The sequence below is a fragment of the Myotis yumanensis genome, unplaced genomic scaffold (assembly GCF_028538775.1).
Source record: "Myotis yumanensis isolate MYYU_CA2020_CCGP unplaced genomic scaffold, mMyoYum1.0.hap1 SCAF_2, whole genome shotgun sequence".
Lineage (NCBI taxonomy): Eukaryota > Metazoa > Chordata > Mammalia > Chiroptera > Vespertilionidae > Myotis > Myotis yumanensis.
This window is the reverse complement of record NW_027223753.1, coordinates 113,178,998-113,191,886: the sequence shown is the minus strand read 5'-3', so window position 1 is coordinate 113,191,886 and position 12,889 is coordinate 113,178,998. Positions and strand designations below refer to the sequence as shown.

The 12,889-nt window shown below is 43.8% G+C and overlaps 1 protein-coding gene across 1 annotated transcript in view; it reads right to left on the bottom strand.

Moving 5' to 3' along the window:
- Positions 1-12,889, bottom strand: part of RNF13 (ring finger protein 13) — a 171,237-nt gene that overhangs the window by 137,520 nt on the left and 20,828 nt on the right. The window contains exon 2 of the mRNA XM_070405956.1: positions 244-373. Coding sequence (XP_070262057.1) covers positions 244-357 — 114 coding nt within the window. The 5' untranslated portion in view covers positions 358-373. The remainder of the gene's footprint in view (positions 1-243; positions 374-12,889) is intronic.

Sequence of the window (12,889 nt, the reverse complement as noted above, 5' to 3'; positions counted from 1 at the left end):
GCACTCTTGGGAGCATGCACACTTGCAAGAATAACAACATGTATCAGGTATTTACTGTACATTAGATCTTATGTTAGATATTCAGCAGTAAAAAGATGAGTAAGGTCCCCCACTTTCAAGTAACAACTATGTGTATGTGCCCATATATTTTTAGGTAAACACCTTATAAAATCCTACCATTTAGGACTTTTAAAGCTTTTCTTTAAGGGATGTTTTTAGACATGAATAAATTTCGATACTTACTGCTAAAATGTCTGCTTCTACAGGCAGTAGGTTTAAAAATGCAAACAATTGCACAGTCAGGATGGTATAGATTTGTGTGGCCGACAGCATGAGCATCCCTATGGAGAGCAGCATCTCGCTGTCAAATCACCTGGAAGATAAGCAGGTAAGTAACAATGAACTCTGTTGCTTTGTCCCTGAAAATAAGTGACTTGCTATATTCATTCCTGATATCCAAAAATATCTCTTTTAATTATGATCATGAAAACATTAAAATTAAACATATTTCGAAAGCATGGATTTACACAGATTTGAATATTTAGGTAAACACCCAAGGTTAGTCAAAACTTACAAAACTCATGGTGATTAAGTTCTGTGTTTTAACCGCAAAAAAAACATCTTCCCATAGTTGTTGGTTTACAGTATAACTCATCTACTAATTCAATTTGGGGGAAACTAGGTTTCAATTCAAATAATGATTTAAAAACACACAAGCACCTTTGCTTTAAATTTTTTACAATTTTAAGGAATTTTTATAATTATTTAAATATAATTGATAAATTCACATTTAATTTACTTTTTATTTATTCTTGCACATTGTGCCTATAGAGAATGTAAAAAAACAAAACACTTATAAGTAATACTTTTGCCCTTTCTCTCCTAATATATACATTTTTCCGTCTCTACATCCTAATAGCTCTACATCCTAAGAGCAATAGTGCAGATACCTCTCCCAACCTCATGCAATTCTCTACATGAGTCTCTACCTATCTCACAGCAAAAAGATATCATGAAAGAACTAAATGTTAACCAAGCTGAGTTCAAAATTCTCATCAGTAAGCCTCAACCAACTATATAGCATACTTAAAGGTGAGCATAAAGTTTGCCTTTATAAAGAATTACTTCATTAAATACCACCAACTCATGTAATACCAACTGTGATAATGACTACTGTTGGTAAGGAGACTACACACAGACTCAAACTGGTTCTATAACAAACACTGAAAGAGAAATATCTCTGAATAATTTGTGAACTACCACCTTACAAACCCATTAATATCAGAGATGAAATAATGGTGAAAACCTATTAAATGTATAGATTTGTTCCACAGAGACAGAAAGCAGATTAGTGGTTGCTGGTGGCTGGGGTTAAGAATTAAGGGAGGGGATGGACAGATACGAACAGGGTTTCTTTGCAGGGTGATAAAAATGTCCTAAAATCAGACTGAGGTGATCGATGCTCAACTGAATAAATATACTAAGTCACTGCACTGTTCATTTTAAATGGGTAGATGTTATGGTGTATGAATTATATCTCAACAAAGCTGCTTTTAAAATGTATAGATTTGTTTTAATCCTCACCCGAGGATATTTTTCCATTGATTACTAAAGAGAGTGGAAGAGAGAGGGAAAAACAGAGAGAAATATTGATGTGAGAGAAACACATGGATTGGTTGCCTCCTGGTTGTTGGCAGGAGCCCCAACCAGGGCATGGGCGGGGGAGGAGCCTGCAACCCAGGTACAGGCCCTTGACCTGAATCGAATCCCGGACCCTTCAGTCCACAGGTCGATGCTCTATCCACTGAGCCAAAACGGTTAGGGCAAAATGTATAGATTTATTGATATTGGTTTCTTAGGTAAAGTACATTTTATAATATACCTCTGTGCAGAAAAAAAGCTAACATAACAGGCCTGAGGCTGCTATCCTTAGAAAGGTCTCCTTGTAATGCTGGCCCTTCACTGGCACCTGGGAACTTAGATTTCAGAAGGGCTCCTATCATTCCCTGATAAGAACAACTCCTTGTGCCTAAACTCTGCCTAAACTTTCTTTCCGGGAATCTGAAATTTTGGTACATGCTAGGCTACATGAACAGCCCCTAGTGTAAACCATGGGCACTGTATCTATGAGCTTTCCCAGAAGACGTTTCCAAATCCTATCTAATAAAAGAGTAATATGCAAATTGACCATCACTTCACAATAAAGATGGCGGTACCCACAGTCAATAAGGAGGGAATATGCAAATTGATGCGACAAAGATGGCGGCAGCCAGAGCGGGCGGGGGACTTGGCTTCCTCGTCACCTCAGCAATGGAGGAAGCCAAGCCGGCTGGAGTGGAGCAGGCCAGACCACAGCACAGCAGGCAGGGGGCTTGGCTTCCTCCATCGCCCCAGCAAGCGAGGAAGCCAAGCCGGCCAGAGCACACACAGGCAGCGAGCTTGGCTTCCTCCATCACCCCAGCGACGGAGGAAGCCAAGCTGGCCGCAGCACACACAGGTGGGGTGCTTGGCTTCCTTGGTCACAGGGACAGCCACTGTGGCAGGCCAGATTGACATCCTCCTGGCTGCGCCATGGGGTTTTGTGGATCTGCGCAGCCATAGGCCTCTGGTGCGCGCATCCTCTCCTGCCCCCTGGCATGCAAACATACCCCAGCGCACTGTCATCCACGCACGCCTGCAACAGTCCCGGACCATGGCGCGCGCAAGTTCCCCCCAGCCCCTCTGCTGCACTTCCATCAACTCCAGCATGCCTACATCCCCCACAGGACGTGCATACATCCCCTCCAGCACACTCACGTCCTTTGGAGAGTGTCTGGGTGTTCTCTAAAATCTTTTCTAGCCATCATTACAGATAAGACCATTGTGCTTTTTTCCTGACTCATTAACATTAATTTTAGCTTAATATTTTCTTTGTTAATCCTTACCAGAGGATTTTTTTTCCCATTGATTTTCAGAGAGAGTGGAAAGGAGGGGAAGAGACAGAGAAAGAGGAAGAGACAAAGGGTGCTGGGGGGTGGGCGCCTGCGAGATGACAGTAAGAGGGCGGAGTGGTGATGCCCTGTTCCCGCAGAGGCCAGTGCAACGACAAGATCACCTCCGTGGGACTAATGCAGGTGCTGAGGCAGGAGCAGGTGTGGACAGACACACCTGGTGGGCGCGGGCAGCCCTCGCTGAGGTGCCTTTGGTCAGCATTCAAGATCAGGAACCCAGAGGAGGAGAGGAGTTCCCTCCTCTCAGTGAAATGGTTGGATAGTTGGGGCAACTGCAGAGGAGGAATGTGCACTTTGGGTGCCGGCACCCATGAGTGAAAGAGCGTAGAGTCAAGTCCAGAGGAAAACAGATGTCAGCTTTGAGTCCTCCTCCAGTGGAGTCACACAGAATATGCTTAATTCCTCATCAGTGATTTATGACAACACTAGAGGCCCAGTGCACAAAATTCGTGCACGGGAGGGGAGGGGGCCCCCTCAATCTGGCCTGTACCCTCTCCAATCCAGGACCCCTCGAGGAATGTCCTACTGCCAGTTTGTGCCCACACTTTTAACAGATGACAGCTCCATTGCTGTTTCTGACTGAGCCTCACTCGCCTGGGGCCTAGCATACTCCTGCCCGGCAGCGGGTGACAGGATGTGCTTCTCCGAGTTAATGAGAAAAAACATTAATTCTCCCACTGCCCGCAAAGGTGGAAAGTGCAGTGGGGAGACATGTGGGGAGTGAGTGAGGTTCCCTGTCTGGGGGTTCCAAATCCACCGTTGGTTCCTTTCACCGCTGACTAGAGATATACAGGGTGTCCCCCCAAAATGTATACACACTTTGAATACCTACTAATTCCAATGGGTTTAAGCATGAAAAGAAAGAAACAACACTGGATCTGTCATCTGTTAATAGTGTGGGCACAAACCGGCAGTAGGACATTCCTCGAGGGGTCCCGGTTTGGAGAGGGTGCAGGCTGGATTGAAGGGGCGCCCTCCCCTCCCGTGCATGAATTTTGTGCACCGGGCCTCTAGTGTTGTCATAACTCACTGATGAGGAATTAAGCATATTTTCTGTGTGACTCCACTGGAGGAGGACTCAAAGCTGACATCTGGTTTCCTCTGGACTTGACCCTATGCTCCTTCTCTCTTTGTTGATTTTGCTTTATGTTCTTTCACTGTAATAAATACTATTCTGAGTCCTGTAAGTTCTCCTGTTGAATCACTGAACCTGGGGTGCCCCAGGGACCCCCAACAAAATCACATTAGACAATTCTGGTCAAAAATCATATCATAAAAATGTATTAATCGTTATTAAATAAGGCATAATTACTAGGAAAAAAATATTCTGTTTGTTGACCACTGACCTATTTGACATCCCTTGTAATGTTCTGCAATTGCCAAGTTTGGGGATGAGAAGGGAATGTTTAGAGCAAGGTGGGGAACATTTTTTCTGCCAAGGGCCATTTGGATATTTATAACATTACTAGAGGCCCGGTGCACGAAATTCGTGCACGGGGGGGGGGGGGGGGGGCGGTGTCCCTCAGCCCAGCCTGTACCTTCTCCAATCTGGGACCCCTCGGGGGATATCCGACTGCCGGTTTAGGCCCGATCCCTGTGGTCAGGCCTAAACCGGCAGTCGGACATCCCTCTCACAATCCAGGACTGCTGGCTCCCACTGCTCGCCTGCCTGCCTGCCTGACTGCCCCTAACCACTTCTGCCTGACAGCCTGATCACCCACTAACCACTCCCCTGCCAGCCGGATCAACACCTAACTGCTCCCCTGCCAGCCCGATCGTCCCTAACTGCCCTCCCCTGCCAGTCTGGTCCCTCCCAACTGCCCTCCCCTGCGGACTATCTTGTGGTGGCCATCTTGTGATCACATGGGGCGGCCATCTTGTAACCACATGGGGGTGGCCATCTTGTGCGAGGGTGTGATGGTCAATTTGCATATTACCTCTTTATTATATAGGATTCACCATACAAAATTATCAACTTAAAATTAGCCTGTTATATCTGTGCAAACATTTAATTAAATCACCCCTAATGCTTTAGCAGGACTAGACCAAATGATTTTGCAGGCCTTATATGGCCTGCAGGCTGGACGTTTCCCACCCCTGGTTTAGAGGAAAAATAACTCTAAAAATAGGAATAATAACCACAACAACTGTTACAGATCACTTGTACTTAGAGCAACAGGCATTGTTCTAAGCATGTTATTGAATTAAATTCCTCTAATCCTAACAACTCCCTATAAGGTAGGTATCATTTCGTAGATGGAGAAAATGTGCTGTTAAGTATGCACAAGGTCAACAATAAATAACGGCAGAACCAAGATTCAAACCAAGGCTGTGTGCCTCCAAAGTCCACACTCTTGGGTAGAAGTCAGGAGTTGCCTAAGGCATAGAGATTAACAATCAGTGATTTTAATGTAAAAATGAAAATTAAAATGAGAAGAGACTAGAGAAAACTCTGAAGAATATCAAAATTTAAAAGTAGGGGAAGAAAGCAGAAAAAAAGAGAGAAAAATATTGATTTCACCAAAGTAAAGAAAGAAATTTTGAGATAAATGTGAGGGAAAGAAAGGCAGCCAATGAAGTAAATGTTGGAAAAGAGGCAAAGGTACAAAAATTTTCCATTTCAGGATCTGTCCAATCAAAACAATTCCATTCCTCTGTAGTCTAATATGTACCCTTGCTCTGATCAACTCTTTATTTTTAAGAATGCATTGTGCTATTGACGGCTCTGTATCTTTATTCATGTGTCATCTAGAAATTAAATACACTTTCCTCTACCTTCATAAGAAAATTTAGGGAAAAACTAAGAATCCTATGAAGTTTTATACAAATTTTTGTATGTATAAGTATATGCAGTTTCTGTTAAAGAGATCCATCATTATTAACACACTAGAGGCCCAGTGCACAAAAATTTGTGCACTCGGGGGAGGAGGGGGATCCCCCAGCCCGGCCTGTGCCCTCTCTCAGTCTGGGACCCCTCGGGAGATAACGACCTGCTGGCTTAGGCCTGCTCCCGGGTGGCAGAGGGCACGCCCAATCCCTAGGTGCAGCCCCTGGTCAGGCTCAGAGCAGGGCTGATTGGGGAGTTGGGGCGCCGCCCCGTCATGCACAGAGCAGGGCGGATCGGGAGGTTGAGATGCCACCCTCAGTCACGCTCAGGGTAGGGCCGATTGGGGGGTTGGGGCACCGCCCCCAGTCACACTCAAGGCAGGGTCGATGGGGAGGTTGCGGCACCACCCCCTGTCACACACAGAGCCGCAGAGCGATCAGGGGATTGGGGAGCACCCTCCTATCAGGCACAGAGCAGGGCTGATCAGGGGGTTGGGGCGCCTTCCCCTGTCACAAACAGAGCAGGGCAGATAGGGAGGTTGTGGCCCCGCCCCCTGTCACTCACAGAGCATCAGGGTGATCAGGGGGTTTGGGCGCTGCCCCCTGTCACGCTGATCCCGGTGCCGGGAGGCATATTACTCTTTTACTATATAGAATAGAGGCCTGGTGCATGGGTGGCGGCCAGCTGGTTTGCCCTGAAGGGTGTCCTGGATCAGGGTGGGGGTCCCCACTGGGATGCCTGGCCAGTCTGGGTGAGGGGCTGAGGGCCGTTTTCAGGTTGGCAGGTGACTGAAGCTCCCAACTGCTCCTTTTTTTCTTTTTCTTTTTTCTATTCTGGGCCAGCTTTAGCTCTGAGGCCTCGCTGCTGAAAGCAGGTTTCTGGCCTTTACCTTCTGTATTTGATACAATGTTGCGGTCAGGCTGGCTGAAGCCCGGCTGACTGAAAGCCGGTTTCTGGGGTTTTGTTTAGCTTCTATATTTGCTACATAGTTGCTTAGAGTTGCAGCTGAGAGGCCAGCAAGTTAGGCGGGGAACGTTGGAGTCAGCCATCACTGGAGCAAGCAAGCCTCCCTGTTCGCTTCAGTGCATGGCTGCGGGCCACCATCTTGGCTGACAGTTAATTTGCATAAGGATATGCTGATTAGCCAATGGGAAGGGTAGCGGTCGTACGCTAATTACCATGTTTCTCTTTTATTAGTGTAGATTCTCAACAAAAGCACAAAAGGGGTTTTTTTTGTTGTTAAATCTTTCCTTCTCAAAGAAGTCTTCCGGAGACAAAGGTTAACAAGCTTAAGTCCTTTCTTTTTTTTAATCATCATTGCAGGATATGTTTATTGATTTTTAGAGAGAAGAGGGAGGGGGGAGAGAACATCAATCAGTTGCCTCCCATACACACCCCAACAGGGGATCAAACTTGAAATCTAGGTATGTGCCCTGACTGGGAATTGAACCCTCAACTTTTTGTTGTACGGGATGTCACTCCAACCCACTGATACTATCTCCTTCCCATATAAAAGGTGTTGGCAGCCTTTTCAAAAATCATTTGACCATATATGTAAGGATATATTTCTGGATCCTCTATTACATTCCACTGGTCTATATGTCTGTTTTTATGCCAGTAACATATTGTTTTGATTACTATAGGTTTTTGATCTTTGTCAATATTGTTTTGTCAATATTGTTTCCCTTGAGATTCCATATGAATTTTAGGATGAATTTTTCTATTTCAGCAAAAAAAAAATGTCTTTGGGATTTTAATAGGGATTACATTAATTTTCTAGATTGTTTTGGACAATATTGATGTCTTAACAATATTAAGCCTATCAATCCAAGAACATAGGATGTCTATCCATTTATTTGTACCTTCATTAATGTCTTTCAGCAACATAATGTAGTTTTCTGTGTACAAATCTTCTGCCACCCTAGATAAATTCATTCCTAAGTATTTTATTCTTTTTTATGCTATTGTAATGTTGTAGGCATTTGGACAAACATGAGCAGAGCACAGACAATGGGCCAGGTACAAAAGGTCAACCAAGGTGGAAACCCCTAAGTGCCTAAGCAGCAGACAATCAATCAATTGTAGGGTGGAACCTCTCCCCCAGGGCGACTTTTCCTCCCCTAGCATAACGCTGGTCATGCAGTTTGGACCCCCTGTCCTTTCCTCCCTAGAGATAACATCTATGCCTCAGTTGTATTTCAGCTCTGTTGGGGTGTTTCTCTGCCTCTAGAAGGGTTCAGGAATCTGGAGAAGGGGCTGCGAGTAAATTAATAAAGAGACTAGATATGAAATATAAATTTGGAAGGCATTGTGGGGAGCCAGAGGAGACCTAGCTTCAGTAACCAAGTTCTTCAAATCTCTGGACCCCTAGCTTTTTATTAACACAAATTGCCCTAAAGCAAAGCAGATATACATATCAAAGGTAAGGTTTTGGTATACAGTAGGCAATGTCAGGTTGAGGGAACTGCCTTCAGCTGTTCCAGTAGCAGGCAATAATATATGCAAGTCTTTAGGTTGGGGGAAATGCTTTCAGCTATTCCAGCAGGCAATAATATGTATCTTCAGCCCTGATGAAGCCTCAAGGTCCACCAACCTTTTGATGAACTTTTTGCATTTATGACCTGCTGGAATTAGACCCCAGCACAGCTCCAGGCCTAGATAAGCACAAAACCAGCCTCAGGACCAACTGCATTTTATAATGACCCCCTGCCCTACTGCCTGCCAGTCAATCAGTGGAGAACACAACCCTGAAAGGTCAAAGCTGCTGAATATTCTATTAAGATTTTCTCTTAGGACCTCCCCTAAAATTTTCACCCTTAAAACCTTGAGGCTGGAGGACCCAGTGCACTCTCTACCCCCCACTCGCAGCACACCCCTGCCTTTGCCTTTCCTTCCCTCCAAGCATAACACCATTAGCTTCCTCACTCCCAAGCTCCAAGGGCCCTTCCTTTACCTCTATAACTTGTTTCCTAACCCACTACTTCTAGGAATGATTTCTTCTTCAGCTGTGATTTTATAAACAAACTAGTGGCCTGGTGCATGAAAATCATGCACGGGGAGGGGGTCCCTCAGCCTGCCTGTACCCTCTCCAATCTGGGACCCCTTAGGAGATGTCCAACTGCCGGTTTTAAACCTGCAGTCGGACATCCCTCTGACAATCTGGGACAGCTAGCTCCTAACTGCTCGCCTGCCTGCCTGATCGCCCCTAACCACTCTGCCTGCCAGCCTGATCACCCCCAACTGCCTCCCACTGCCGGCCTGATCGCCCCCTACTGCCCTCCCTACCAGCCTGCTCGCCCCCAACTGCCCCCGCTGCCAGGCTGCTCTCCCGAAACTGCCCCTCATTGCCGGTCTGGGCCTGCTCACCCCCAACTGCCACCCCTGCTGGCCTGATCACCCCCAGCTGTCCCCCCCCCCCCCCCGCTGGCCTGCTCGCATCCAACTGCCCCCCCCTGCTGGCCTGCTCATCCCCAACTTCCCCCCCTGCCAGCCTGCTCACACCCAACTGCCCCGCCCTGCCAGCCTACTCGCCCCCAACTACAAGCCCCTGCCTGCCTGCCCACCCCCAATTGTGCCCCCCTGCCGACCTGCTCGCCCCTAACTGCATCCCCTTCCAGCCTGCTCGCCCCCAACTTCCCCCCCTGCTGGCCTGACTGCCCCTAACCGCCTCTGCCTCAGCCCCGCCACCATGGCTTTGTCTGGGAGGATGTCCGAAGGTCCTCCGGAAGGTCTCCTGGTCTAATTAGCAAACTCTTTTATGAGTATACTAGAGGCCCAGTGCACAGATTCGTACACCGGTGGGGTCCCTCAGCCTGGCCTGTGGGGATCAGGCCAAAACTAGCTCTCTGACATCCCCCAAGGGGTCCCGGATTGCGAGAGGGCAGTTCTTGGGTGATGCATCCTGGAACTGGGCTCCCTCCTCTCTAGTTCCAGCTGCGTCACCAGAGAACTGCAGCTGCCAAGTCACCACAGCTCAGCAGTTCCTGCATTAAGCGTCTGCCCCCTGGTGGTCAGTGCACATCATAGCTACCAGTCAGAGCATCTGCTCCCTGGTGGTCATTGCACATCATAGCTACCGGCCAGCCAGTCAGCCAGTCAGCTGGTCGCTTAGGCTTTTATACATATAGATGTTCTCTAATAGTTTGGGTCTTGGCTCTGAATTCTTTCCTAGCCAGAACCCAAATACCAAAGTTGCTGAACTCAAGTTTGATCTGACCCCACCAGTCAGACACCTGGTGCAGTTCCTGCCGTCTACAACAGTAAACAATATTGTTTCATTTATTTCCTTTGGGATTGTTCAGTTAGTATCTGGGAATGGAACTAAACTTTGCATGCTAATTGTACATCCTGCAATTTTTCTGAATTCATTTATTAGTTCTAATAAAATTTTTGGTGAAATCTTTATATGTAAGATCATGTTGTCTGTGAACAGAAATAATTTTACTTCTTCTTTTCCTATTTGAATGCCATTTATTTCTTATTCTTGCCTAATTTATCTGGCTAGGACTACCAGTAGTCTGATGAATAGAAATGGTAAAGACAGGCCTTCTTGTCTTGTTCCCGATCTTAAGGAAAAGCTTTCAGTCTTTCATGACTGAGTATGATGTAAAGTGTGGGTTTTTCATATATGACCTTTATTATGATAAGGTAATTTCCTTTTTTTTCCAGTCTGTTGTATATTTTTTAATCATAAAAAAGTATTAAATTTTGTCTAATGCCTTTGCCTTTTCTGCATTGAGATGATCATGGGTTTCTTCCCTTCAGGTTGTTAAATGGTGTATTACATCAGTTACTTTTCATATGTTGAACCATCCTTGCATTCTAGCAATTAGTCCAACTTAGTCATTTCCTGTTTAATTTGGTTTGCTAGTACTTGTTGAGGATCTTTGTATCAATATTCTTAAGAAATAACAAGCATACCTTGGAGAGGTTGTGGGTTTGATTCTAGAGGACTTGAAATAAAGTGAATATCAAAATAAAGCAAGTCACACAAATTTTTTGATTTCCCAATGCATATAAAAGTTATGTCAACACAGTACTGTTGGCTATTAAGTGTTCCAAAGCATTATTTCTTTAAAAAATGTATATACCCTGATTTTAAAATATTTTATTGCTAAAAATACTAATCAGCCCAGCCTGCATGGCTTGGTGTTTGAGTGTCAACCTATGAACCAGGAGGTCACAGTTTAATTTCCAGTTGGGGCACATGCCCGGGTTGCAGGCTCAATCCTCAGAGTGAGGCATGCAGGAGGCAGCCGATAAATGATTCTCTCTCATCATTGATGTTTCTAACTCTCTCCCTCTTCCTTCCTTTCTGAAATCAATAAAAATATATTTTTTAAAATGGTAATCATTTGAGCCTCCAAAAAGTCATAATCTTTCTGCTGTTGAGTGTCTTGCTTCAATATTGATGAAAACACAGTAACTGTCTAGTGCAATAAAGCAAAGCACAATGAAATGAGGCATGCCTGCATTGGTCTGTAATTTTCTTTTCTTGTAGTGTCTTTGTCTGGCTTTGGTATCAGGGTAATGCTAGCCTTATAGAATGAGCTAGGAAATGTTCCTTCCTCTTCAATTTTTGGAAGACTTTAAGAAGGAGTGCTGTTAATTGTTCTTTAAGTGTTTGGTAGATTTCACCAGTAGAGCCATCTTATCCTGGGCTTTTCTCCTTGGGAGGGTTTAGATTAATTCAATCTCCTTATTAGTAATAGGTCTATTCATATTTTCTATTTCTTCATGATTCAGTTTTGGTGGGTTGTGTGTTCCTCATCATTGATCCATTTCATCTAGGTTATCCAATTTTTTGCACTACAATTGTTCATAGTGTTCTTTCATAATCGTTTTTTATTTCTGTAACATCTGTAGTAATGTTCCCCTTTTTACGTCTAATTTTAGTTGCATCTTCTCTTTTTTCTTAGTAAACATAGCTATAGGTTTATTAATTTTGTTGATCTTTAAAAAAAAAAAAAAAAAACAACAACTCTTGCTTTTGTTAATTTTCTCTTGGCCTCATTTTTGAGAATCTGAGCACCCGGGGTGGCACATATGATTATTGTATGACAAGAGCATAAATGCCAGTTACTCATCTAATGATGAGCTGGTAATTGCAAAATTTAAAAACTTCCCCAAGCATCACAGCAAATTCTAACTTCACATTTAAATATGTGACAATACCATACAACTCATCTATAGAAAATTATATTCTAAAACTTCAATTTACATATGGGAATGCATTTAGTAAGTATTTAAGAACAACATTACTTTCAAAAAATTCCTTTCCAAGTAACTTTTCATTCTGAAGATGACTCACATTCTGACATTTACTAGTTCCGTGCTAAATAACACTAATGAAACAGCTAAGCATCTCCATTAGAAAGCCTCTGAACAAGTTCATATTCCATTAGTTGTTAAGCTGCATTCCTAAGCATCACTGGCATTTCAAAATTGAACCAAATTACTCCACTGCTAAAATAATGGTAATCTTTTCCTAGTTTGCAAAAAAGATTAAATGGATAGTAATTTAAATTTGTTCTTCTCCATGAATGTATCTTATACAATATGCATCGAAAGAATAAAAAAATAAATTAATTCATTTATAAAAAGAATACATACTGTAGCAAGCACTAACAGAAAAAGTATGAACAGCTAGTTTTAGTGCAACACTTTTAGTGTATTACTAAAACTATTTTAGTGTAACATTTATAGTAGCCAAATCACATTTCATTTAATAGGTTGCTTTTCTTATAAATGTGCTCATGGTCATATATGTGTATTATATATGATACTGCAACATTCCTCTAAAATAGTGTTCTCAACTCATACAATAACTGAATATATCAATAACTTCATAGTGTTCCTTAAAAAACATCATTGACTTCTAAGAGTTCTAACAACTGGGAACAACTAGCATATACTACAGGGTGGGACAAAAGTAGGTTTACAGATGTGAGTATGCAAAACACAGGGTTTATTCTTGTATTATTATTTGTTAATTATTATTTTCCATACAATTGTAAGCCTACTTTTGCCCCCACCCAGTATAGTTAAATTCCAATAAAGCATAGTTTTTTTA